Source organism: Girardinichthys multiradiatus, chromosome 23 (assembly GCF_021462225.1).
Source record: "Girardinichthys multiradiatus isolate DD_20200921_A chromosome 23, DD_fGirMul_XY1, whole genome shotgun sequence".
NCBI classification, from domain to species: Eukaryota; Metazoa; Chordata; class Actinopteri; order Cyprinodontiformes; family Goodeidae; genus Girardinichthys; species Girardinichthys multiradiatus.
Window position 1 is genome coordinate 30,050,496 of NC_061815.1, and position 27,705 is coordinate 30,078,200.

Here is a 27,705-nt window from a genome sequence, read left to right on the forward strand (position 1 = left end):
TCCCCTTTTTATGAAATCTTGTTTTTTATGCATTGGGCTTCTTGTGCTTGAGTTGTTGAGGGTGGAAAACAATGGTCAGTCACATCCTGAAGTGGACATTGATTGGCTGTCGTGGGTTTGTATGAGCTGATAGGCTCAAGTGAGTAGCGGAGAAGAAGACGCGAAAATGGAGGAGCATGTGAGAGTTGTCGGTCCAATGACCGGGAAATTTACATTCCAAAAACACCCCGACGGCACCATTAATAAAGGTAGAGTGATATGCCTTCTTTGTAAGAAGGAGTTTGCTTACCACATCAACGCAAAGCACCCAGTCGCGAGTGCCGCCGCCACAGTTAATGTTGGCAGCAAAGACATTAGCAATTTAGCAAGCCACAGCAAAGCTCTTCGCCAAACTAAACTCGAGAAGAGAACACCCCACGTATGAGCTAGTCTGCAACCGACAGGCTGACAAATGTTCTTGCCACGTGGATAGCGTTGAACTGCGGGCCGATAAATATAGTGGAAGGTGAGAGGTTAACAGAGGTGTTGCAAACTGCGACCCGTCATACAAGCCACCGTCCAGGTCGACACTGACGACCAAAATCGCCAAGATGTACGATGGCGAAAAGAAAAACAAACTTTTGGTGAAGGTGAAGGACTCGCCCTTCTAGTTCGCCCAACTAGTTGCTATAACCGGAGATCATTGGACCTCAGCTGGCAATCACAGCTATTTGGGAGTGACCGGACACTTTATTGATGGTGAGTGGAACCTCAACTCATTTGCGCTGACCGTCATGAAAACAGAAACCAGGCACTTTGCTGATAAATGTGCCGAACAGTTCCTCAAGGTGGTACATGACTGGGGAATTGAAAAGAAGATATCCACCATTGGTACAGACAGCGCAGCAAACATGCTGGCTGCTATGAGAGCCCTTCCATACGAGCACATCGCCTGCAATGCTCACCTTCTCCAGAGGACCATCACGGTCTGCCTCGATAGTACTGGGTTTGCCGGTGTACTGACAAAGTGCCGCTAAATTGTTGGCCATTTTAAACAAAGCCCTGCGAGTACCACAGAACTTAACCAGCAACAAGTAGCACTTGGAAAAAAGAGCGAGCAACTTGTACAAGATGTACCGACCAGGTGGAATTCAACACTAGCAATGGTCTTACGCCTCCTACGCAACCGAGAGGCTGTCCAGGCTACATTGGACCAACAGAACCACAGATTGGTCATGCCAAACGAAGCTGAGTGGGGGAAACTGCAGAGGCTGGAGGTCCTGCTTGAACCATGCAGGTAAGCCCAAATAAACACGTCCATTATAATCAAAAACTATTGTCACATGTTAGGTAGTTACATTTCAGAACAATTAAATTGGAAATCAGTGACACTTTAGTTTAAATATCCAGCTAAGTTTATTTTTGCAAACTTATCCAACTCTGCAGGTATTTGATTGAGCTGCTGGGTGGTGAGGCCTACGTCTCCTGCTCTGTAGTGCTGCCTGCTTTTCGCCATCTGGACCGTGTCATGGACATCACTGATGATGATCCAGCCTATGTGGTAAAGTTCAAGAACGTGTTCCAGAGGGACCTGGCAGCACGGCGAGATGATGCCAATGAGACATGGTTCACGTTGGCCACAGCACTGGATCCACGTTTTAAGGATTTGAAATGTCTTCCAAGAGAAAAGAGAGAACAGGTAAAAACCATAAGGATAAGCTGGATGAAAGAGTCCAATTTATCAAAAACAAATTAATTTATATAATACTTTTCACACATAAGAAATGCAACACAAAGTGCTTCATAAAATAAAAAAACATCTACTGCACTTAGTGTTAATGATAATCATTCACTCATCCATCTATTAATTCATTCATTCATTTAGGTGTGGACCAGTCTGGAGAACATGCTCCAAGCAGCAGAGCCCAGAAGAGAAGCTACTCTCCAGCCCTCCACAGAGTATGATGAACCAGCTCAGAAGAAGAGGAGGAGCGTTCTCCTGCTGGGGTCTGACTCTGACTCAGAAGAAGATGGAATGATGTCTGGAGAGCTGCAGCACTACAGAGGAGAGCCAAGGATCAGTATTGATGATTGTCCCCTGCAGTGGTGGTATGCTCACTCAGGAGCCTATGAAAAGCTGTCAGCCCTAGCACGCAAGTACCTGACCTCCCCGGCAACCTCCATACCTTGTGAAAGACTGTTTAGCCTTGCAGGCCACGTAGAACAAAAGAAAAGGGCAGCCTTGCTCAGAGAAAATGTGACCAAGTTGGTCTGTCTCAGCGACTGGCTGAAGAAGAAGAAATAAGAGGCATGAGGTCAGCAAAGCTGCTATGTCCTCTGCCTACTAGAAGTGATTGTTTCAGCACTTTATTTTTGTTATGATGAACAATTATTTTTGGTGTGCTTGCTTACAGCATTTTGATTGATAGGTCTGTTTTATTTATTTTGTTATTTAAAGCAGAGGAAAAGCAACAAGTTCAGTGTTCAATAATTTTATTGTTCATAAAAGTGTTCTTGCCATTTTATATGTTAACGTACAGCATTTTATACGGACCTGATGTTTTCATTTTTAAATTATTTGGAAATTCAAAAAAAAAAAGAGCTCAGCAATATTTCTGCCCTAGTGACAGAAACTACAAGTTGAAAGCAGCACTTGGGACTAGTCTCAAATACAGCGGAATGTAAATGGCTAGAACTGCATCTGTTCAAAACAATAAATTACTTCATAAAACCACTTTTTTGTTATATATCAATCTTTTGATCTACCACAATAATTAACAAATTGAAATTGAAATATCTCAACCAACTTAAGGGCCTTTCTCAGCAATTTTTAGGTGAGATTAAAAAGGAGATTAATTAGATCAATTTAATTACACATCATAGTTAATTAATCTCAATTTTTTTAATCTATTGACAGCACTAATAGAAACCCAATAAAATACAATGAAGTTTATGGTTGTAATGTGACAAAATGTTAAGTGTGCTGAGTTTGAAAATCCTAAGTTTTGTTGTGTAATTTTTCAGAATCATTTTTTTTATTACTATTTTTGTTGTTTTTGGAAGGAAAACTAAGATTGTTCAAACCTGGTAACTTACGGTTCCTCCATATCTATAGTTTAAATAAGACATATATAGTAACAATCTATGTTAACTATTTTCAACTTTTAAAAGTAGGACATCCAAAGATAAAATCCCATTGAACTTTCCAGCAACTTTTGCAGCTTTAGCCCTCACATGGCTCAGTGCACTAGTATTGGCTTTGAGCCTGAACAGGATGATGCAATATTGCGCAAGTCACACATGCCACGAGACGTTTCCCATTGTGTCGGCACAACCCACATGAGATGAGACAAAACCAGTGAGGCAGACCAAGGCTGGGAAATATCACATAGACGGTCCGTTGTGCAAAAAGAGAAGTAAGTGTGCATCACTGAGCCTCTATCTTGCCTTAGGCTGATTGCTATCACATGTGTTTCTGTTTGTTTTTTTTTTTTTGTGGGAAGCTCTAGCATCTGACACTTTGTGGACTCTTGTCCTTGATTGATTATTCATGTTCATCCCCTCCCCCCGGCTTCGCAACCAGACCACCTCCTAACCACGCCACTTTGACCTTTCTATGCCATATAAGCAGCGACCACTCAAGTCAAATTCTCCATTTTGTCTGTGAGGGGCTACAAGTAAAAAGGTCTTATCTGAGACTATTATTATCATTACCTCCCAGACTGAATGGATATTGGATATTAATATTTGAGGCTGCACTAATTACACAGAAACCACCATGGAAAAAGGTATGAGAACAACAGAAATATGTTGCTGACTTTGAGAGGAAATGATGACCCTAAAGTTTGAATTCAGCTGGAGCTGCCTCATTTGGTTTAGTGGTAATTGTTCACTCAGCTGGTGGAAGTAATCCTACTGGGAGCACTGGGCTGACAAAACATCCCTGAAGCTTTGTCATGTTCAGAGCAGGATTCAGTTTTTCCACTTCTGTGGACAATAACTACAACTCATTTTCCTACTTATTACATTTTGGTTTTTTTACATTGATAGTAATGAGGACACAGTGTTTTTTATTAAGCCAAAAGATGGTCAGGAGAGAATAAATAAATGTCTATTTTTAATTCACTTGTTATGCATTTTTTTTATCTGATGTCACTAACATGTTGCTGTAAATCTTGACTTTTTACAAACCCTATAGAAAAGTAAAATGATTTAAATGATTTGATGATTTCTGAAAGGTTTTTTTTTTGCTTTTATCACATTTAGAAGCTTCATTAAGAAAGCAAATTAAAACCTTGTAATAAAATTTAAAATGGATTTCTGTCTGCATATGCAGCACATCGTTTACTGTTTATAGATTGCATAATCCATTCAATTAATGGTTAATCTGTATGCTGAACAGGGTGTTAGTGTGGATTTATGTTTAAAAGATTTTAAATTAAACATTTTAAAAGAACTGCCTGTTTAAAATATAATTGCAGAACTGGACACGTACGTGGTTACAGCTAATTTTTAGGTCAATTATGATTGACATGAAATACACACAAGCATATCTATTGACCCCCATGTCAAAAGTCTATGACATGGGAAAGAGTTCAATGGTTCAAATTACACAACAAGTTAATATTGCCGTGGCATCTGACCAAGGTTTGTTTTTTATTTTTTTATTTGACTAGCCTTTTGTAAATCATCAGTTTCAACTCACACAGTCTTTTGCCTTGTCCAAACCACTGTTTGCTCAACAGTTCGTTGCAACATGACAGAGTTTTGGAAGGAGCACTCCATGGCCGCCACGGTTGAGGAGATGATGTTGGATTCTCAAGCCATAGAGCTGACTGAGCAAGAGCTGCCCGAGATCCTCTCTATGCTCCCTCCCCTGGATGGATGCAGAGTGCTGGAGCTGGGAGCTGGGATCGGGTAGGCAAGCTTATTTGTATAGAATCATTAACATACAAGATACATTAAAGTGTTTTCCAGGAAACCAAAGGAACAGATAGGTAGACATTCAAAACAAGAAACATAGAAAACGAATAATGCATCACATAAAAATAAAATGTTTAAAACTAACATAAAAGAGATACTATGACATCATCAAATGAACCGTTGAAGCAACATTTGACCTTTATTAAAAGCTGTAATAAACAGTAATGTTCTCAGGCCTTATTTAAAGGAGCCAACTGTTTCTGTACATCTCAAATTTTCAGGGAGTTTGTCCAAGAGCTCAGGAGGAAAAAAAATTAAATGCTACCTTGTTTTCTTCAGTTCTCATCCAGGGAACATTGAGTTCAGCTCTCTGATGACCGGCCGATCTACATAGTTCATACTTTATCATCAATCTTGAAATTTATTTAGGCCTTTCATTTTGCAAACAGAGGCAGGGCAGTAACTTTCAAACTTATGTCATACTATTAATTTCCCTGTGTTAGTCAGCATGCTTCTTTTTCAGTGTGGTGGTAATGTTCTTCAGATGTTATGAGACTGATTTTTTTATAGAAATCACATGGTTCTTAATAGTTAGGTCTTGGCCAATGATGCCACGTAGGGACTATGGTCACGTGGTGACACAAAAATATAAAGCTATGTGTCATCTGCATAGCTAGAGTAAGAAATGTTGTTTTGACCTATAATCTATATGAAATGACACAAAGTTGTCCAGACGCTTTGTGTCGATTGCAGCACTAAGATCCAGTAGTGCTAACATAGAAGTTTTGGATGCATCATTTTTATCATTTTAAGTTTATCATTCTCAGTGTTGTGGTGTGGTTGGACTCCTGACTGGAAGGAGATTGTAATCTGAGAAAACATTAAAAAACAAAGCCAGTCTTAGATATACTGATTTTATAAATGTCTCATTTAATAGTTCTTTGAATGAGGTTCCATTTACACATGCTTCATAGAAAACTGCCATCTGCCTCTACAGCCGCTACACCAGACATCTACTGACCAAGGCCCTCCATGTGACCGCGGTGGACTTCATGCAAAGCTTTGTGGAAAAGAACAGGCAGAACAATGGTCACCATAGCAACGTCACCTTCATCCAAGCTGACGTCACAAAGCTGGACATCCCCCATGACAGGTATGTGTGAAGAGTACCAACTTGTTAAAGGTTAAGCAGAATAGATAGAAGAAACGATGGCACATCTGTGAATCAGTAGTGAAACAAGTGGCACAGAGTATGATCCGCCAACTATTACTGTTATACAATCAGATGAAGAATATATCATAATTTCTTGTTCCAAAAACTTGTGAATTATGTTGGCTAAATTGAGGCGCTTAAAATTATTTTTATCAAATAGTTCCATCTTGCATATCCTATTGTTCCTCCTGCTGGTTTTAACTACTTCTTCATGGAAGATGAATTGCTCCTACTCACTGTTCATTATGATGTTCTGTTAATTTGTTTGCATCTTCATCTGAAATTACATCAAAGGAAAATAACTCACTTAACAATATCAATATTTTACCATTTACTTTCACTTTGAATTATTTGATGGTCTCTGAAATATCTTTACCATTGCCTTAAGGTGTAAAATTTACCTTTAGTCTAAAATACTTAAGATAGGGTGCTTACATCAGTATTGTTCTTATTGTTTTTATAGTTTTGCTTTAGTATACATTCATTTGCTGTCGGCAAAAGAAAACGATAAATTAGAAAAATATTTAAATATTGAAAAAAGGTTAGTTTTACCTAGTTTCATTATCCAGATTGTGGTTCAGGACAGTAGGTTATATCTGCAAACTCTCATGTTTGAGTTTACATGTAAATCTCAAGAAATTTGAAAATCATTAAAACTCAATTTTGGCTCAAAGCTCTAATCACTAAACTTGACAGAAGTCAGCTTTTGAAATATATCTATCTATGAGTTTCCTTTAAATTGTATTACTGAAATAAATTAACTCATTAAATTCATTCCAATTCATTTGGATTCACCTGTGGTGCTCTTTAAATGTTTTTGGCAAAGTTAATTAATTGGGTGACGGCTGTTCCATTCTTAAATAATGTTCCAGGACTGCACTAATCTCTCCTGTATATTCTTTATTTCTTATCAAGCTGAACAAGTTACTTATTTAATTGTTTCCTCAGTGTCAACTTCATCTTCTCCAACTGGCTGCTGATGTATCTGAGTGACGAAGAGCTGAGGTCCTTCATGGAGAAAATGCTGAACTGGCTCCAGCCTGGTGGCTTTCTCTTCTTCAGAGAGTCCTGCAACCACCGTTCAGGTAATAAGCGAATAGGAAACTTTTCTTATTCTTTGAATTCACCATATAAACAAATGTGAAATTTTGAATTGCATGTAGAAAACTTCAATGAAAGATTTATAAATAAATTACTACTACAGAAAAAACACAGCTTTAGATATTAAATTTGGTCTCACAAAACAATATATATCTTCATTTGTGTCTTATTTCTGAAGAAATAATCTACTGCGTTATTCTATTCAATAAAAATATTTCAAAAATTTTATTTTTTATAGGTGACTGCAAGAGAGATTTCAACCCCACCTGCTATCGCAGTGAGGCGCAGTACACTCAGCTGGCCACCTCAGTACAGGTGGAAGCACCAGACAGGGACCAAAACTTTGGCTTCGACATTGTCTTTAAAAAGAGAGTTCAGACTTATGTTGAGGTGCTGCCTTATCTCCACATATTTATTTTATTTCTGTGTTACTTCACACGTTTAAATGGTAAAAAGTAGACTCAGACATGTCTTTCCTTATATCAACTTTATTTCCTCCTCATCCTTCTGCTGTTTCAGATGAAAAACAATCCAAACCAGATGTGCTGGCTACTGCAGAAGCTTCCCCGCTCCTCAGATGCCCAGAGCGGTTTCAGCACATTCCAGCAGTTCCTGGACAACCAGCAGTACACTAGACGAGGCATCCTGCGCTATGAAAAGATGTTCGGGGCTGGTTATATCAGCACAGGTGGACCCAGCACCACAAAAGTAAGGACAAAAAATTAGAGGGTGTTTGAGCAACAGGACAAAATGCTAAAATAATACAAAACACATATTTCTGATGATGCAGTTAAGGTGAAGATTATTCATACCTCTGGCAGATTTGGATTTAAAGTAATCTGTTAATTTTCCTTCCTGTTTTTTCTGACTGGAAGTAATGTTAACGTTTTGGATTGCCCCGGTTGGAGTCCTGTTTAGAATCTGATCGAGAATCTATGAAGTAAATGAAAGATCAGGGTGATGGCAAGGAGGCCTTCCAACTCCAAAGATCTGACGCTCTTCAACAAAAACTAGCTGTCAAAAGAACAGTGAAAGCAGGCAAAAAAGTGATCAGCAATTATAAGAAGGGTTTGATTGCTGCAATACTAATAAAGGTTTTCCATTGGTCACTGAGAAGGGTATACATAGTTTTAAAAAGCGATTTGTCTATTTTATCTACACACAAACAGATCTATAAATTATTGCATATTACATTGTTTTAATGCCTCATTTCCCATCAGAAACACATTTCTTTGTTCGATGAAAAGAATTTTAAATGTAGAAGGAATAACTGTGTATGAAATGAGGTTTGTAAATTCCTTTATTTTATGGGCCAATACCACCAAAATTACCGGATTTCTCATCAGCTTTAGACTTGCTTCTGTTTTGTAGTTGGCATGAAACAAATATTGCAAAGACCCTCAATTGTAACAGAAATAACCATCATAATTACTTTATTCTTTCTTAATATCAATAAATTTAATTAGAAAGGTTTACATACTTTCAACTGATGTCACACTCTTGCCTTGTACTACGTTGGTGTGATCAAAAACATGTTAGTGCAAAATAAAAAAATAAGGCAAATTTTTTTATACCTCAATCACTGTCATCTCTATGAAGCATGTTCCGATGCACCTTGTTTGGTATAGTTGTACAGTTAGGATGAATAATGTACAGTGTGCTACTTTTTCACTTGTTTTTTGCCTTTTTCCTTACTTAGTGATCACCTAACCATCCTATTCAGTCTTTGAGTGCCCCCAAGTGGACAAATGAAAATTTGTGATAATAATCAGAAAACCATGAGCATTTAACATGCTGACGTGAGTTAAGCCTTATTAGTGCAGACAAAGTGTCTGCACAGTGTAGCTAGAAAGTATGAAACATAATCAGGTTATTCCTATTTAATTTGTATAAGGCCAATATAAATTCTGTAGTAGTGGTACATACAGGTCCTTCTCAAAATATTAGCATATTGTGATAAAGTTCATTATTTTCCATAATGTCTTGATGAAAATTTAACATTCATATATTTTAGATTCATTGCACACTAACTGAAATATTTCAGGTCTTTTATTGTCTTAATATGGATGATTTTGGCATACAGCTCATGAAAACCCAAAATTCCTATCTCACAAAATTAGCATATTTCATCCGACCAATAAAAGAAAAGTGTTTTTAATACAAAAAACGTCAACCTTCAAATAATCATGTACAGTTATGCACTCAATACTTGGTCGGGAATCCTTTGGCAGAAATGACTGCTTCAATGCGGCGTGGCATGGAGGCAATCAGCCTGTGGCACTGCTGAGGTCTTATGGAGGCCCAGGATGCTTCGATAGCGGCCTTTAGCTCATCCAGAGTGTTGGGTCTTGAGTCTCTCAACGTTCTCTTCACAATATCCCACAGATTCTCTATGGGATTTGTTGAGGTAGGAAAACTTTACTGGCCGTCAGTTAACTCTTACATTACTCCTCACCTCTCCCCGACTCTTTTATTTGGCACCCAAAGGACAATCCTCAGTCAGAGATCAGTTGTACGTTTCCACAAGTTTATAAAAAAACAATCTGAATTCAGAGAGGGGACACACACTTACACTGGTACCTGGAAACGTCTGTGTGTTGTCCGTTTTGGAGGGGCCACAATATCTTTATATACCCTTCGCTGCTATGCAGTACACATACACAATCATTCTATCTGTAAATATCTCCCCAGCAACCATATAACCTCATATCCAAATAAGGAGTACTTCTGGTTCTTATCCTGTCTGGCTCCAACCTTGTCTCCTTCCCCAATTTATGACCTTGCCCTCTCTGTGCGCTGTTCTCCCCTGTCTTCTTCTCCCCCATCGGTGATTCCTTGTCCTTCACTAATTTATGACTTTGGACTCTCTACTTCCCTCCCTAAGAACCTTGCACTTTCTATGCTTCACTCCCTAAGCTTGACCCCCCTATGCTCTATGTACACATGCCAGTTACACACATAGATAGTTAATATTACACACATAAATAGTTTATATTCTACAGGTTCAGGTCAGGAGAGTTGGCAGGCCACAGTGATACCATGGTCAGTAAACCATTTACCAGTGGTTTTGGCACTGTGAGCAGGTGCCAGGTCATGCTGACAAATGAAATTTTCATCTCCATAAAGCTTTTCAGCAGATGGAAGCATGAAGTGCTCCAAAATCTCCTGATAGCTAGCTGCATTGACCCTGCCCTTGATAAAACACAGTGGACCAACACCAGCAGCTGACACGGCTACCCAGACCATCACTGACTGTGGGTACTTGACACTGGACTTCTGGCATTTTGGCATTTCCTTCTCCCCAGTCTTCCTCCAGACTCTGGCACCTTGATTTCCGAATGACATGCAGAATTTGCTTTCATCCGAAAAAAGTACTTTGGACCACTGAGCAACAGTCCAGTGCTGCTTCTCTGTAGCCCAGGTCAGGCGCTTCTGTTGCTGTTTCTGGTTCAAAAGTGGCTTGACCTGGGGAATGCGGCACCTGTAGTCCATTTCCTGCACACGCCTGTGCACGGTGGCTCTGGATGTTTCTACTCCAGACTCAGTCCACTGCTTCCGCAGGTCCCCCAAGGTCTGGAATCGGCCCTTCTCCACAATCTTCCTCAGGGTCCGGTCACCTCTTCTCGTTGTGCAGCGTTTTCTGCCACACTTTTTCCTTCCCACAGACTTCCCACTGAGGTGCCTTGATACAGCACTCTGGGAACAGCCTATTCGTTCAGAAATGTCTTTCTGTGTCTTACCCTCTTGCTTGAGGGTGTCAATAGTGGCCTTCTGTACAGCAGTCAGGTCGGCAGTCTTACCCATGATTGGGGTTTTGAATGATGAACCAGGCTGGGAGTTTTAAAGGCCTCAGGAATCTTTTGCAGGTGTTTAGAGTTAACTTGTTGATTCAGATGATTAGGTTCATAGCTCGTTTAGAGACCCTTTTAATGATATGCTAATTTTGTGAGATAGGAATTTTGGGTTTTCATGAGCTGTATGCTAAAATCATCTGTATTAAGACAATAAAAGACCTGAAATATTTCAGTTAGTGTGCAATGAATCTAAAATATATGAATGTTAAATTTTCATCATGACATTATGGAAAATAATGAACTTTATCACAATATGCTAATATTTTGAGAAGGACCTGTATGTGTACTATAGCTGAGTTCCAAAACTGATACCATTTTTCAACAAGTACAAAAAAAAACTTGGTGGCATTCTGGTTTACCTGAAGATCACGCTACCTATGCCGGTAGCAGAAGCCAGGTATCTTTGTTTGCCATTGAACTACAAGGCAGACGTGTAATAGGCTAATGGGGGTTTGAACTTCAAGCAAATTAAAGATTGACAAATATTCTCATCAGGAGTTTGTGGACCTAATGAACCTGAAGCCTGGACAGAAAGTTCTGGATGTTGGTTGTGGCATTGGTGGAGGAGACTTCTACATGTCAAAGGTAAGAGCCACAAAAGCTGTGACAGCATCGCCCTGCTGGGATTAGATTATTGTTGAATCAATTACATGAACTAAAAGTAAGACAAATGTTATCATACAGATGTTTGGGGTGGAAGTGCTTGGCTTGGATCTGTCCGACAACATGGTTGACATTGCCATAGAGAGGGCAAAAGCAGAGAAGCTGCCATCGGTATGTAATCATGTTTATTTCCCTTTCCTTTTCAATTAAAAAACCTCATTGTTAAAAAGCAGGCACCACTAAACTTCCATGAAACAAAATATCTCTAAGCTGTTAGCTTTTTTTAGGTGCAGTTTGAGGTGGCAGATGCCACCAAGAGGACATTTCCAGAAGGTTCATTTGATGTGATCTACAGCAGGGACACAATTTTGCACATTGATGACAAACTGGCACTTTTCAAACGCTTCCACGTGAGAATTCTTTTTATATTATTATTACAAATTCACATTAGATTGTTAAAGAAACATAGGAGAAGACTAAATTAAAGATTACAATTACAATTACAATTTTTTCTCCATTTTTGAGCCATGTGATAAGTAACCTTTCTGTTTCTTTGTATCCAGTCCTGGTTAAAGCCAAATGGTCAGCTGCTAATCAGTGACTACTGCTGTGGGGAGAAGCCATGGACTCCAGCGTTTCAGGACTATGTCAAACAGAGAGGTTACATCCTCTACACACCATCAGAGTATGGCAAGGTAAACCAGTAGGTTGAGCAAGCTATTTGTATATATGACCACTTTTCACTGACTGTCATTCAGTTCATACCATGGGTGATCATCAAGTTTAAACTAAGCAATCTATTTTATATTCAGGTTTGATTGTTCACCTTTTGTTTTAGTCAAAATCTTAAATAACGTGGTCGTAAATGAATTATGTAAATGCCCTGAATTATATTGCCAAATATCAAAATCATTTTCAATTGAAACCAATAAGCTTATGAGTATGCAATAAATTTTTTTAAACTAACTTTTATGAACTTTCCACATGCTGCTTGTGCCGTTACTGTTATCTACTGCATAAACAGCTATAAAATATTGGAATAGTTAGCTTTTATGACAAAGTTGCACATTTTAAAATCCAGCAATTAAATTCCTGCTTTGAAATTGAAACATCAATTGTTGGTTAGATTACTGCTGTATAAGGTTATTGATCTATACACAAATGTAACCTGGACTAATAATATCACCAACAAGAATAGTGGAAGCTGGCCTAACTATTGGCAATTTAGACCAATTTTAGCCTAGACCTTCAAAAATGTCTTTCTCTTAATAATGCCAAAGCTTTTGAACTATATAATTCAATGTTATCAATATGAAATGAAATGAATCTATTAATCATCAGCAAAGAAGGAGCAATAAAGACAAAGTTCAACACAAATCATCTTTATCAACCCTTGAGACTCCTCACAGGGTTGCAACAATGCAACATAATCCTTCTAACACTAAAGACACAGCTTTCTGTACACCCTAACAACTGTCAGAGTATGTGGTTTTTAGAAGGTGGTATGAATATGACTGTGTAGTTAAATTACATACCTCATAGCACATTAAATATATGTCTATTTTATACAGTAATGATTGCAATTTGGATGTATTTTTGCTCTCTTGGAAATCTCAAAAATTCACAGCTTACTTTCAGTGCCAACTCTCAACCTCTTTCTTCAGTTTTTTTGTTTAGATCTGATCAAGAAAAGAAGGTGACCTCCCTACCTGCGGATTTGTATCTTTGGCCAGTGCAACCCCAGCTGAGCTTAATGACACCCAAGTAGTACTGACGATTGAAGGATGAGCTTCATTGTTTTAACAGTGTTAGCATTTACATTTCTCCTCCTTAAACCAAGTGTTTGGCTGATCCTACGGTCCATGTTGTTTGGGTCCTAAATGCCCCTAGTAGGTCTCCCATGGCAAACAGGCTCCGACAAAGAGCTGTTTAGAAGCCTCATGAGGACCACAACAACACGTGAATTTGCTCGGTACGGCGGAGCTGGGACTCCACCTTGGAGTCAGGCCAGGCGTCAGGTCTCGTTGGTGACCACCTGGCGGGCGGGTTACTCCTCGGGCCAAGCCCGAATGAGAGACACAAAGCTATCCCAAAATGGGCCCATCAACTGCAGGGGGTAACATGAGGGGCTAAGGCAAAGAGGATCGGGGCAGTGGTCAAAGGCAGACAACTCGACGACCCAATCCTTGGACACTTAAACTGGCTCTAGGGACGTGGAATGTCACCTCGCCAGAGGGGAAAGGAACCGAAGCTTGTGCAGGAGATTGAGAGACATCGACTAGAAATAGTCGGGCTCACATCCACACACAGTGTGGGCTCTGGAAGTCAGCTCCTTAAAAGAGGTTTGTCGCTCTTCTACACTCAAGTGGCCGGCAGGGTCAGGTGATAGGCTGACATGGGTTAGCTTGTCGCCTCCCAGCTCAGTCGTCAGGTGCTGGGGTTTAACCAGGGGATGAGGGGTAATCGCATCCCTCAGCCTTTGGGAAGAAGTCTCTGACTGCTGTTTCGGCCAATGGCCTGAGCAACAGTGCAGAGTACCTGGCCTTCTTGGTGTCACTTGCGGACTCCAAGGACTTGCGGACTCCATTCTGCTCTTACACATGGGAAATGACATCGACACCTAGAGGGGTGTGATTGGCTGGAATGGCCTCCCTAATCTGAGCTCAAGTGGTGTTTCTTTATTAAAGTTGTATGTCAGTCACGCTTTTTTTTATGACGAACACCATGTTTAAGCATTGAAGGGGTTCAACAGTGCACCTGGCACCAGGACGCCCTAGGCCGATGATCGACTTTGTAGTTGTATCTTCTGGCCCTCAGCCGCATGCCTTCGACACTCGGGTGAAGTGAGGGGCTGAGCTGTCCACCAATCACCACCTTGTGGTGAGTTGGAGCCACTGGAAGAGGAGGAAGCCGGACAGAGTTGGCAGGCCCAGGCACATAGTAGGGGTCTACTGGGAAAGTCTTGCGGAGCCCTTGGTCAGGGACATATTCAGCTTTCAGCTCCAGGAGAGCTTTTGTAGGATCCAGTGGAAGACTAGTGACATAGAGGTCTGCGGTGCCTGTCATGGAGGCAATCCCCAAACTTGGAGGTGGACACCAGCAGTAAGGGATGCTGTCAAACTGAAGAAGGAGTTCTATCGGGCCTGGCTGGTTTGTGGAACTCTTAAGGCAGCTGAGGGATACCGTGAGGTCAAGCTTGTCACAGCCCGGGCGGTAGCAGAGGCAAAACACTGGGGGCTCATAGGAGTTCGGTGAGGCCATTGTTGTGATTATTAATATATTATTTAATATTTAATATTAATACTTTAATATTTTATTAAATAATATTTCGGTCTGTTAAGGGTTGTCCTGTGAATACCAGCCCAGTAAGGCAATGGTATTAGGACAAAATAGAAAGGGATGAGCCAAGCTCTGGCATTATTGAACAGCAAAACTGCACACACACAGAATGAATTCACACAATTTCTTAAAATACAAGAATTTATTAACAAAAAGAAGTCAACTCAAGTCAAACATATTTCAATCAACAAACTCTTTACTATGCTAAAACAATCCAACAAAACTACCAAGCAGAATTAAAGAATAACGAAGACTAATGGACTATGTACAATATAAACAAGTTGATCAAAGATGGTTGAAAACCATGACCAAAAGAGTGATGCAACATTACCATGCAATGTTTATTTTTGAGAACCAAGGATTATCTTGAAGAATCTGGAAATGAAGTTAGGTTAGTCTTGGAACCAACTTAGGCAATAATCAGCAACCTTTAGACAACCATTCACAATGCAAGATCAGATAAAATATTATTTTGATAAAATAATGTTTTAAAGAATGATCTGCTGAATAAAACCAACTTTCTGGATGACCAATTCTCAACGCTGTCTCATTAGCTGCCTTATTTATTAAAATAATATTTAAAGAAATATTATTAAGGAAATAGTAAAGTAATATTTAAGGAAATATTATTTTGAATAAGAACCAAATCTTTGAGAAATGGGCTTAATTGTGTTACTTAGTTATCAAATTTAGTAAAATAATATTTAGGGAAATATTATTTTACTAGATTGAAAACTAACAACTCTTATGGGGTAAATGATCTTTAGTAGGCAAGCACGTGTTCTTAGCTGTTAGCAGTTAAAGCTAACAAAAGAAGCTTATAGCTTATCATCAGAATCAAACATATACCTTTAAAATACCATTAATAAAAGGGTTTAAATGGACGACAAGTCATGGCCAATCTTCTCTGTTTAAAATCACCCTTTAAATAAAGTTTGTCTTAACTTAAAAAAAAAACACAAACACAGAACACACAAACTGAGCACATGTGCTGAGCAGATAATCTGCTAGTCCTAAAATGGCTGAGTTTCAACACAAACAAAACCAAACGTCATAAAACGAAAAATGTTAAGATTTTTTCATTCTAAACTTCTTCTCTCTGCCCAAAACACAACCTCTTACGTGAACCGTGCTGAGGAAAAGTTGTCAGGGTTTGAAGAAAGCATCCACAGTGAACAAAGGGTTAACTTGCAGCTAACCTCCGTAGCTGTGGGGTGGGACGGCTCACTCTGTCGGCCGGGCCAAATTGCACGTTACTGTTGTAGCCACTGGTGATGCGATCCCGTTGTCCTTCCTTCAGACCGGGAAAACTGCTCCACTTGGTGTCGTAGAGACAGGGTGTCTGCTGGGAACTCTTTGGAACACAGTTTGCTTCTGTCGACCTCAGAGAGAATGTCAAGCAACGCTTGTACCTTAATTACCACGTTCATGAATGAATACCGGATACACAAACAGCAATTAATTCCTACTTAACTTTGTGCATATGACACTCTTGGATCCAATTTGAAGAGTTATGTCTGTTTGCCTCCAAAAAGACATTAGTCTCTTTGCAGGCTGTGTCCCTCCGTCCAGTTCCGCTGGGGACCTGCATGTCAGTTTGTTGCAAAAGTGGGGTTTTTATTCGGACAGTGACGTCACAGGATGTCCGCTGTTATTCCCTGTTCCTGGCTGTGCTGGAAGTAGGTTAATGCAATTTATTTTGAAAGTTCCAGAAATGTTCTTACTGGCCATTCATGTTGTCCCCATGGCTGGGGTCCCAACACCATGGAGAAGGACTATAGGTCAGCATTGAAATGATTCTGTCAAACCATCTGGCACCTCAGAAGAGGGAAGCAGCCATCACTGTTTAAAGTGGGGGTGGTGAGCTGCTGACCTCGACGGGGGACATTATCTGAGGTAAAAAGAGTACTTCGAGGATCTACTCAATCCTGCTGTCACACCTTTCCTGGTGGAAGCAAAGACTAAGGACTGAGTTTTTCTTGTTCATCACACAGGCCGAAGTGACAGAGGTGGATAAAAAGCTTCACGGTGGTAAGGCTTTGTGAGTGGATAAGATCCAACTCTGAATATTTTGATGCTGTTGTGGCTGGCACACCTCTTTAACATTGCATGCCAGTCCAGAGCCAGTGCCTCTGGACTGGCAGACTGGGGTGGCTGTCCCCCTTCACAAGGAGGGTAAATGGCCTGTACTTCTAGCATTTTATCAAATCCCCAGAGACCGGCAACCCACCAGTTACAAGACGAAGCTCTGCCACCATCGCCACGATCGCTCCACAAGGGGGCCATCCGATCTCTGCACAAGCAGAGCAGGAGTATGGTTCGCATTGCTAGAATTAAGTTGAACCTGTACCCTGTGCATGTTGGACTCCAGCAGGGCTGCCCTTTGTCACCTGTCCTGTTCATAACTTTCATAGAGAGGAGGGGGTCTGGTTTAGGGACCAGTGGATTTCATCTCTCCCTTTTGCAGATGACGTGACTACTGGCTCCCTCTAGCAAAGACCTACAGCATGACATGGGGCGGTTCACTGCCAAGGGCAAAGCGGAAAGGATGAGGATTGGCTCCTTCAAATACGAGGCCATGATTCTCGACTTGAGGTTTGGGACTCTCTGCCTTAAGTGGAGGAGTTTAAGTAATTTGGTGTCTTGTTCACGAGTCAGGGGAGAATGGAGTCGGAGATCGACAGACAGACTGGTGTGGCCACAGCAGTAGTGTGGACACTGCACCAGCCTGTAGTGGTGAAGATAGAGCTAATCCAAAAGGTTAAGCTCTCAGTTTACCCCAGCATTGAAAGGAGTCAGCTGAGTTGGCTGAGGATGCTCCCTGGACGCCTCCTTCAGGAGTTGTTCCAGGCACATCCCACTGGGAGGAGATCCTGGAGACGACCTATGACACGCTGGAGAGACTATGTCTCTCAACTGACCTGGGAACGCCTTGGGCTTCCCCCAGAGGAGTTGGAGGAGGTGTCTGGGGCATTAACGTTTAGAGTGTAATAAATAATTAGTTTGCAATGATGCATTATGCCCCTTTCCTTCAAAGAATAGAATAGAATAGAATATAATAGAATAGCCACTTTACTGGTATTAAAAAACATGCACCAGTCAGCACATCAAACTATAGGAAAAAGAGATCTACTACTACTATGTATTACATAAATATCCAAAAATAAAATAGTAAAAATATTGACTATTAAATTGACAATATGCACAAGAAAATACAAGATTCTGCTGCCAAAGACATTCAGAAATTATTTTTGTCATTGTAATAAAATCCATCTGTATCGCATAAATAAAACTAATAGCTTTGTCTATGAAAGGAAATGCAAGGTAGGACACAATCCTTAGCTTGAAATGTAGATGCCATCATTTCTTCTAAAATAGTAGAACAGGTTGTGTGTGTTTTTTTCACTTTGGTTCAGCTGCAGATATTTTAAACTCATTGTACTGACAAATGTACACCAATCAGAATGTGACCAGATGCTGCTGTCCAGCTGAGATATGACTCAGAGATCAGTGTTATCATGTGTGAGTGTGAATAATCTGCAGGAATGTTTAGGCATCAAAATTAAAAAAAAATTATTAATACCAGTTGTATTAAAAAAAAAGTACATTTACATTATTTATTGATTAGCTATATTCTCTTGGCTATTTGGTGTTTTGGTTGTTCGCTATGTTTTACAGAATTTAGCAACTTTATTACATTTTTTGACTTCAATTGAACTTGTTGAATCAACTCATTCTACACCTGGTTTGGTTCATTTATATTGGTATTAGTTAGTCTAAAAAGATGAAATCCCAAAAAACTGTTTAAGATAAGAAAATAAATAAACTTTCACACAAGCAGTACAAATGCGATCATTACACTGTCTGACACTTCTGTCCTAATGGAATATCTGAAATCCAGCAGGTGGGATGTCCACAGTTTCTCACACAGTCTCACTGTGTACACAGGTGCTGAATAAGCTGGTCCACATGTGGCTTTCATAAAAACCAAATATTTCAGTTTAACCATTTCCTTGCTTCATGACTGCACTGTCAGATCCCTGTTGTCTATGTATCCCATCCAAACTCCTTTTTCACCAAATCTATCAGTGCTGTGTCTGATACGGACCATACAGGCAATTTCCCAGGGCGGCATTAGAAGCATCATATTTTTTAGAAAACCTATTTATGTCATTTAAAATCTAAAAGCAGGTATTATATTGTTTTTTTGCGTGTGCAGGCACCCCTACCTGCTGCTAAGAATAAAGAGATCAAGCTCAGTTTAATATCAATCAATCTGAGCTCACTTTGAATGAGGCGCAAGTTACAGTTCCTTGCGAAAGTATTCAGCCCCCTTGAACTTGTCAACTTCTTGCCACATTTTAGGCTTCAAACATAAAAATATAAAATTCAAATTCTTTGTGAAGAATCAACAAGTGGGACACAATCGTGAAGTGGAATGAAATTTATTGGATGTGTCAAACTTCTTTAACAAATAAAAAACTGAAAAGTGGGTGTGCAATATTATTCGGCCTCCTTGCGTTAATACTTTGTAGCGCCATCCTTTGCTGCAATTACAACTGCAAGTCTCTTGGGGTTTGTCTCTATCAGTTTTGCACATCGAGAGACTGAAATTCTTGCCCATTCTTCCTTGCAAAACAGCTCAAGCTCAGTGAGGTTGGATGGAGAGCGTTCATGAACAGCAGTCTTCAGCTCTTTCAACAGATTCTTGATTGGAGTCAGGTCTGGACTTTGACTTGGCCATTCCAACACCTGGATACGTTTATTTGTGAACCATTCCATTGTAGATTTGGCTTTATGTTTTAGATCATTGTCTCGTTGGAAGATAAATCTCCGTCCCAGTCTCAGGTCTCTTGCAGACTCCAACAGGTTTTCTTCCAGAATGGTCCTGTATTTGGCCCCATGCATCTTCCCATCAATTGTGACCATCTTCCCTGTCCCTGCTGACAAAAAGCAGACCCAAACCATGATGCTGCCACCACCATGTTTGACAGTGGGGATGGTGTGTTCAGGGTGATGAGCTGTGTTGCTTTTACGCCAAACATATTGTTTTGTGGCCAAACAGTTTGACTTTGGTTTCATCTGACCAGAGCACCTTCTTCCACATGTTTGGTGTGTCTCCCAGGTGGCTTGTGGCAAACTTTAAACGAGACTTTTTATGGATATCTTTGAGAAATGGCTTTCTTCTTGCCACTCTTCCATAAAGGCCAGATTTGTGCAGTGTACGACTGATTGTTGTCCTATGGACAGACTCTCCCACCTCAGCTGTAGATCTCTGCAGTTCATCCAGAGTGATCATGGGTCTCTTGGCTGCATCTCTGATCAGTCTTCTCCTTGTTTGAGATGAAAGTTTAGAGGGACGGCCGGGTCTTGGTAGATTTGCAGTGGTCTGATACTCCTTCCATTTCGATATGATTGCTTGCACAGTGATCCTTGGGATGTTTAAAGCTTGGGAAATGTTTTTGTATCCAAATCTGGCTTTAAACGTCTCCACAACAGTTTCTCGGACCTGCCTGGTGTGTTCCTTGGTCTTCATGATGCTCTATGCGCTTTGAACAGAACCCTGAGACTATCACAGAGCAGGTGCATTTATACGGAGACTTGATTACACACAGGTGGATTCTATTTATCATCATCAGTCATTTGGGACAACATTGGATCATTCAGAGATCCTCACTGAACTTCTGGAGTGAGTTTGCTGCACTAAAAGTAAAGGGGCCGAATAATATTGCACGCCACACTTTTCAGTTTTTTATTTGTTAAACAAGTTTGACACATCCAATAAATTTCATTCCACTTCACGATTGTGTCCCACTTGTTGTTGATTCTTCACAAAAAATTTGAATTTTATATCTTTATGTTTGAAATGTGGCAAGAGGTTGAAAAGTTCAAGGGGGCCGAATACTTTCACAAGGCACTGTACCTTTTGTCTGAGCAAAACCAAGAAATCAGAAAAAAATCAAGTTTTTACAAACTGTGTTGTAGTTGAGGTTGGGAGCGACAGAAGGAGAGGCTTGCCCAGGGTGCCACTCAAGCAAGAACAGCCACTGCTGACACGTGGAAATTATTGGACAGGCTAACCTCTAACAGGAGAACCTGAACCTCTAACTGGATACATTGTTGGTAAAAGGCAACGTTGCAAAATACCAAAAAAAACCTACTGTCCTGCTTTGTGTCAAAAACCCAAAACTACAAATGCCTTTTAGATCTTTTGCAAGAGATCCTAGGCAGATCTCTTAAAGGGCTACTTTTATAGTCCAAAGAAAAATAGCCGACAGTTTGTCTAAGTGAAATACTACTACAGTCCTCCAGGAGGTTGTGCTGTTCCCACTCTTCCTCAATCCTCTCTCTCGCTCTCTCTCTCTCTTTCTGACGCAGTTCATTCAGGAAGCTGGTTTCTGCAACGTTCGAGTACAGGACCGGACTGCCCAGTTCATTCAAGTGATCCAGACTGAGCTGCAGAGAGCAGAGGCCATTAAAGAGGAATTTATTCAGGTTAGTATGCAGAGCAGCAAAAAAACACACTTTTACAGAGAGGGGATTTATTTGCACAAGTTGCTTTTTTTTATTTAATTTTGGAAGACTTACTAACACGTATGTCTTCTTTATTTCTTTTGCAGGAATTTTCTGAGGAGGACTTTTTTGCAATAGTTAACGGATGGAGGGAAAAGCTTGAACGCTCTAGAAGTGGAGACCAGCGATGGGGACTCTTTCATGCAACAAGGAACTGAGAGATTTCTCCAAAAGTGAAGGAGATAGTAAAAGAAAACAAATTAAATTTCTTTTTGGCAAATGTCTCTGACAACTATGTTGTAAATTTATACAAACATTTTTAAAGCTTTATAGCTTCTTTTGATTATAATGGTTTATAGAATAAAGAAAGAAACCCATTTTTAATTAAACTTTATGTTGTTAACAGAAATACTGCCTGGTTTTGATTGTATTTAGATTTTTCTGTCTGCTCAGCAAATCTCAGACACTCTCCCCAAGAGTTATAGATCGAGACACATTCCAGACGATGGAAAATCCTGTTGTTTTTGTGGTGCAAGATTCAGTTCTGGGCAACATAAAGCCTTGCTTTATTATGTTGCATGATACATGAAGGGGTCAGTAACTCTTTCTTTTTGCCAATGAAACATGCAGTCGTTATGTTGAGATTTAGCAAAACATGTTTCTGTTCCTCTCTAGTTTAGGAACTGTGCAAATCTGGGGACAGGATTTCATTTTTGTGGTGCATTTGTTGCTCTGGACATCACAGTTTGTATTAGTAATCCAAGAGTTTGTTATATCTTCTCTTATGCTTGGTTCACACGGCAAGATTTTTATGTCAATGTTTGACTAGATCTTCCCCTTGCAGTGATTTTAAGGATGTTCCGATTATCATGATGCCTCTAAAGATAATCTTATAAGATATTCCTGCTGTGTGTGGTGTGTTAAGTGTGATCTAGTCTGTTCGGAAGGACCACGCAGACCTCAAATCGGGGTTATTCAACATGTTGGATTGTCTTGGCCCAGAATACTAGAATGTGGGTTGTTCCCCAAGGAATGTGACGTGTAGCCAATCAGAAAATGGAGACAGAGAAACACGGAGGGGAATCCAAAATGGGGAATGTTCAATGAAATATCAGAACAGAGAACAACACAGTGTGTAACGACGTTTTATAAAAATAAAAAAAACTACAGCAACTCACCTCCATATCATAATGTACCAAGTAGAGAACCTGCTTGCGCTGTCTCCACTCATTTGAACAACGCTTTTTCTTAAAGCAGTGTTTTTTCTGTTTAAATTAGTCCACAAACAATCGCCATTGCTTCATCATTGTCGGCCATGTTGATTTACTCTGAATGCAAGTTTGATCTCGAGAGGTTGTGCAAAATTTCCCGTCTGACATCTGAATGTTCATGAGTAAAATCTGTTCGTGTTTGGTGTGTTGTGATTGCCATGTGGCTTTACTTCCCACACTGTGGGACCAAACCTGTTAGATCTACAATTTTGTATTGTCAGGTGTGGGATCTCTCAGGTTTGAAAAATCAACCGACAATTTTAAAATATTGCCGTGTGAACACGGCCTAAATGAGAGACATTTCACTTGTCAACGTTTTTCCTTTATGATATAAACAGGATTAACAAAGTCGAAATCAATGTTTGTTGAGTTTAAATTAGTGTGTTTATAAGTTCGGTGTATAATCCAGTCTTCCAGCACAGCAGAATTGGTGAAATCTTGTCAGTCTTATACTTCCGGATAAGCGATCTTCAATGCCCCACCCTCTCACACCAGCACTAGTTCCAACACATCTATCCTGACAAAAACCCACCAGCAGCTGCCCCTTTTCAGACAAGCAAGGTGCTCGGCCTGTTCACTTAAACAAACTGTACCTGTATATAAGCGGATGGACAAATGGTTGCAGTATTGTTGTTGACACTGTTCTACCAGGAAAAAGATAACTCTGTTTATGAGTAAATTACAGGGAAAATTGTTACACCTGACTGAATACATTCTTCTCAGCTTGAGTAGAGTTTCTAGTTAATTCAGTTTCTAGATTTGTTACATTAAAGTCAAGCAGAAATGTGTTTTGCTCTCAGCTAAATTGGATTATAGTTCAAGCAGTTATCTCTAAAATCAGCTACAGACTCAGGTAGGATGTAATTCTAAGAAAAAACATTACAAGCACCAGTTAAACTGAGCTAAGTGCAGTTCCCAAACACCTTTAGAGGTTGAATGCATGGAACTCAAGCACAGAAATCCAAATCGACACGTCCTTTCTCTTATTTCTATCTTACATTTTCTTAGACGTGAAAAGTATAATACTCTGTATCCATAAAGTTGCTTATTTGTTTGTATTCCAGCTGATGGATCAGCTTACAGGATCAGGTCAGCTGATACTTAGATGTATGGACAATTTTTAAAGTGTAACCATGAAAAAAATTTATGTATTTGTAGCAGAAAGCATGATCACAAATGGATAAATAAAAATTTGGTATTATCACTTCCTCACACATATATACACAGCACATAACGTTAAAATTGACAAAACCAGAATCTTTCTAATGTAAAGAAAAGCCTAACCAGGCTTTGGACCTAGGTCTTTTCAACATTCATTATTAGAATAGGTGACATTGCTGACTTTTAATATTCATCCCTAGAGATTGATGTATTGAGAGGGTCAATTTCACCTCCTTGCCAAATTATAACCTCATTTCTCTCCATGCATTGTCATTTCATCCCTACAAACACCTGAAAATATTCAAACCCCTTGAACTTTCCACTTTTTTCACATTAAAACACCAAACTCATTGTTTTGTGTGTTTTATCTGTGTTTGCGGTGATAACAACATTTAAAAGTGTTTAGTTATCCGGACAAATCTTTCAGTAGCTGACCAGTTAAATCAGACGGGTTTCTAGAAGTTACAAAATGACAAAGACACAGGTGATTAGACAGACTGATTGATGACAACTGACAAATTGACAATGACTGAACCAGGAACAGGTAGCATGTTAAATGGTATAACTTGTCACTGAGGTGTGTGGCAGGTTTCCAAAACATCCGAGTGTTTGCACAAGCCAAGACAAACGAAGAAAGAGAAAAACAGACATACAAAAGCTTGTGGTCTTAGATAAATTCAACTTTCTGATCAACCTTTCAGCACAAATGTTTTTGTATTAACGTTGTAACAGGAAAGGCATCCTCTGAAAGTAAATCTAACTTGGGAACTTTCTGAAGCATTCTGACGGGAAAACACGAGCCATTGTAGAGAATATAAGACGGGTTTGGCATGAGAGTGTTTGGTAACACGTTTGGCATGAAACTGATGATCTGTCCTGACCAGTAAAACAGTAGTCTAAATGCAATGACACAAATGCATGAATAATGTTCTCTAGATCTGCTTGGGTGAGAAGTCAAATGTAATTTCTAGATTTTTTACATTGGATTTGGTTGATGGGCAAAAAAGAGGCAACTGTCTGCTTGACTAGGAGAGATTATCAAGGTCTTTGTCTTGATTGTGTTTAAAACCAGAGCATTGCTGGAGAGTCAGTCACTGATCAGGGATGCACACAAGACAAGGGTGGACAGCCTATCCAGCTGCTGCGGTTTAAAAGATACATACAATTGGATGTCATTTGCATAGATGATCACCAACAAAATACAGAATGAAGCTAGCTAAAGAAACAATGTAAAAAAATAATAATAATGGACCCAGAACTGACCCTTGAGAAACCCAGAGTATGAGGAGAACTTGTCTGTCTTGATGCAGAATGTCCTATCAGATAGATAAAAGGAGAACTAGTCCAAAGCAAAGCCAGAAATACCAATCAGAACATTCACCCTATTTAACAAAGTTGTGTGCTCAACAGTATCCAAGCCGGTGCTGAGATCAAGTAGGAGCTACAGAACATTTTTCTGGATCAGCAGCCAATAAAAGATAATTATCAACTTTTACCAAAGCAGTCTCAGTGGAGTGCTGCTTTAGAAAGCCAGACTGAAAAGGGTAGAGGATCTGTAACCTACCCAAACAGGATCTGACCTGGATTTCCACAAATTTTCAGGCAATTTACTGAGAAAAGGCAGCTTGGAAATAAGACTAAAGTTAGAAATCAATAATGGATGAATGGATGAAAATTAAAGCAAAAAAACATGCCTAATTAAAGAAAATTACATTGTGTTACACCTATCATTTTTTATTTAGGAAGATATAAATTCGTCATTGAAAACCTCATCATGAAAAAAATTACAAAAAGGGTCCATCTGGATCAGCTCCATTTGCTGTTATGTTTGAGAACCACCCACTATTTTTCAGAGGGCCACAAATGGCAAGAGGGCCGCACCTTGGACACCTTTAGGGTGCTTTAAGGTATGTAAAAGCTTTTCCATTTGTGGCTCATTTATTATGTTGCACATTAGAATATTTCCTATAGAATGAAGTTGACAAATATCATTTCCAAACCGCACCTTGGTTCCTTCTGCCCAAGCAGGATTATCCCAGGGACAGGAATCTCATTTAAAATAATTTTTCATCAGTTTATTTGCTTCTTGTCTTTCTTTTCTCTTAATTCTCAGCATGTTTAGCTAAGTCTTGGCTCAGGCTGACCTTTAGCCACCTACATCATCTTATGCACACTATGTGGAGGTTTTCTTTGTTATACCTCTAACTCATAACACCTTTACTCCACTGTACTATTACTGAAACATACAAGTGAATTTAAAAAGTATATAATATAATGGAAAATAAATTCATTTTAATATTTCAGTTCCACCTGCAGTCCATACCTTGTCAATCTCTCCCAAACTCTTGAATGGGCTTTGCCTTACAATCAATAGGGTTATCCCTATTGATTGTGTAAGTTTGTCTACCATCCTTCCACTTAACTTTCTATTAATATGATTGGATATTGCTCTCTGTGAACAACCAGCTTCTTTAGCAATGGCATTTTGTGGCCTACCCTCCTTGTGGAGGATGTAAAGCACTTACAATAAACAGAAATAAATGTTTGAAATATATCACTTCGTGTCTATCACACTTTGTATTTTTTATTTTCCATTAGTTAAAAATTATCCATCTCTTGTTCTGTTGTACTAACACATTACTTATAGTTTGAGTCAGGTCATATTATAACCAAACATAAAGCAGTGTGTGTCTTATTGTTTGACTAACATAAAAAGTTGGTAATTGCTTTTTATTTTATTTTGGACCTCTGTTGCGTAGTCCAGTTGGGTTATTCTCGATTTTACTTTATTATTTTCTAAAACTGTATTTGTTAAATTAGAATATTGTTTCATTTTTATCCTGTAGGCTAAGCATTATACTTTTATCGGTTTTGTGGTTTGTTTGTTTTTTTTTGATATCCTACTACATGTAACTTTCAGATTCACTTTGAAATAGATAGGAAAATAAATCAAACCACCTTCATGCCCTAACATGCAAAAAAAAAAAAAAAAAATCAACTAGTTGATTTTTCCGTGCATACACCAAAAAGATGCTTCAGGACATGGACGGTGTGTCATGACTCAATTTAAAGTCGATTAATGCAGCACTTCCTCTGTCTGCGACTCAAAGGACGCACCCACTGCTCTGCAGTGTGAAGTTACGTACCTGCTCTCAGAGGCAATATTATCACAGAGAAAACATGGCGAGGTTAAGCGAGCAGGGGATTCGCCTTAGTTCCGTAAGTATTTCAAATATATAAACCTGATTTTCTGCCAAAAAAAAAAACAAAACAACAACTTTTATTTAAAAACAACAGATGAAGAAAGCGTAACTGATTGATTATTATATTTTTCCCCAGATGAGCCCTTCCTTCCTTAACAGCAACTCCACGAGTCATACCTGGCCGTTCAGCGCGGTGGCAGAGTTAATAGGTAAACTGCAATGACACGATTACATGGAAACTTTGCATAGGACAGCGCACCTGCACTCTATTATTGTGCTCTTGCAACCTTTCGCGGTTTCATTTTGGTCTCTTCCGCCGTCGCACTGAAAGCTGTTTCACTAACTTTGTGCTACAATGGAGCGACTTCCTCTTAAAAACTCCAGACTTTATCAGTCTAAGCAGGCTTTTTTTTTTATGTCTGTAAATCTGTCTGCATTCAAAGTAGTTTAAATTCTTTAAACGTGTCTTGCTGTGGGAATATTTTCTGCACATTTCCCTGTTAGTCTGTCAGACGTTTTAAATATAGACGCTACTGTTGGGCTGC

The 27,705-nt window shown here is 39.5% G+C and overlaps 3 protein-coding genes across 4 annotated transcripts in view; all 3 read left to right on the forward strand.

Moving 5' to 3' along the window:
- The first annotated feature begins 201 nt into the window (after window positions 1-201).
- Window positions 202-2,714, forward strand: LOC124860821. The gene is made up of 3 exons (XM_047354408.1): window positions 202-1,276; window positions 1,426-1,678; window positions 1,865-2,714. The coding sequence occupies exons 1-3, from the start codon at window positions 1,143-1,145 to the stop codon at window positions 2,282-2,284; spliced, it is 807 nt and encodes a 268-aa protein (XP_047210364.1). The 5' UTR covers window positions 202-1,142; the 3' UTR covers window positions 2,285-2,714.
- A 554-nt stretch (window positions 2,715-3,268) lies between these two features.
- pmt (phosphoethanolamine methyltransferase) lies at window positions 3,269-21,934 on the forward strand. Of its 2 annotated transcripts, none has more exons than XM_047352725.1 (12): window positions 3,269-3,395; window positions 4,725-4,896; window positions 5,900-6,055; window positions 7,064-7,200; window positions 7,455-7,606; window positions 7,736-7,924; window positions 11,566-11,655; window positions 11,755-11,844; window positions 11,961-12,083; window positions 12,237-12,368; window positions 21,391-21,507; window positions 21,633-21,934. In XM_047352725.1, exons 2-12 carry the CDS (start codon window positions 4,736-4,738, stop codon window positions 21,741-21,743), a joined length of 1,458 nt encoding a protein of 485 aa, XP_047208681.1. In that variant the 5' UTR covers window positions 3,269-3,395; window positions 4,725-4,735; the 3' UTR covers window positions 21,744-21,934. The 2 variants fall into 2 exon arrangements, with proteins under 2 accessions (XP_047208681.1, XP_047208680.1); XM_047352724.1 differs by lacking the exon at window positions 3,269-3,395 and adding an exon at window positions 3,610-3,767.
- A 5,160-nt stretch (window positions 21,935-27,094) lies between these two features.
- Window positions 27,095-27,705, forward strand: part of zgc:152774 (uncharacterized protein LOC553526 homolog) — a 36,999-nt gene continuing 36,388 nt past the window's right edge. Inside the window, exons 1-2 of the mRNA XM_047352831.1 lie at window positions 27,095-27,176; window positions 27,297-27,369. Coding sequence (XP_047208787.1) covers window positions 27,138-27,176; window positions 27,297-27,369 — 112 coding nt within the window. The 5' untranslated portion in view covers window positions 27,095-27,137. The remainder of the gene's footprint in view (window positions 27,177-27,296; window positions 27,370-27,705) is intronic.

Bases quoted from the DNA above. Each gene is read 5' to 3' on its own strand.
- LOC124860821 (XM_047354408.1), top strand. From the start codon at position 1,143: ATGGTCTTACGCCTCCTACGCAACCGAGAGGCTGTCCAGGCTACATTG. The intron at 1,277-1,425 runs GTAAGCCCAAAT...CCAACTCTGCAG, and splicing joins GTCCTGCTTGAACCATGCAG to GTATTTGATTGAGCTGCTGG. The intron at 1,679-1,864 runs GTAAAAACCATA...TCATTCATTTAG, and splicing joins CAAGAGAAAAGAGAGAACAG to GTGTGGACCAGTCTGGAGAA.
- pmt (XM_047352724.1), top strand. The intron at 12,369-21,390 runs GTAAACCAGTAG...TTTCTGACGCAG, and splicing joins CACCATCAGAGTATGGCAAG to TTCATTCAGGAAGCTGGTTT. The intron at 21,508-21,632 runs GTTAGTATGCAG...TTTCTTTTGCAG, and splicing joins TTAAAGAGGAATTTATTCAG to GAATTTTCTGAGGAGGACTT.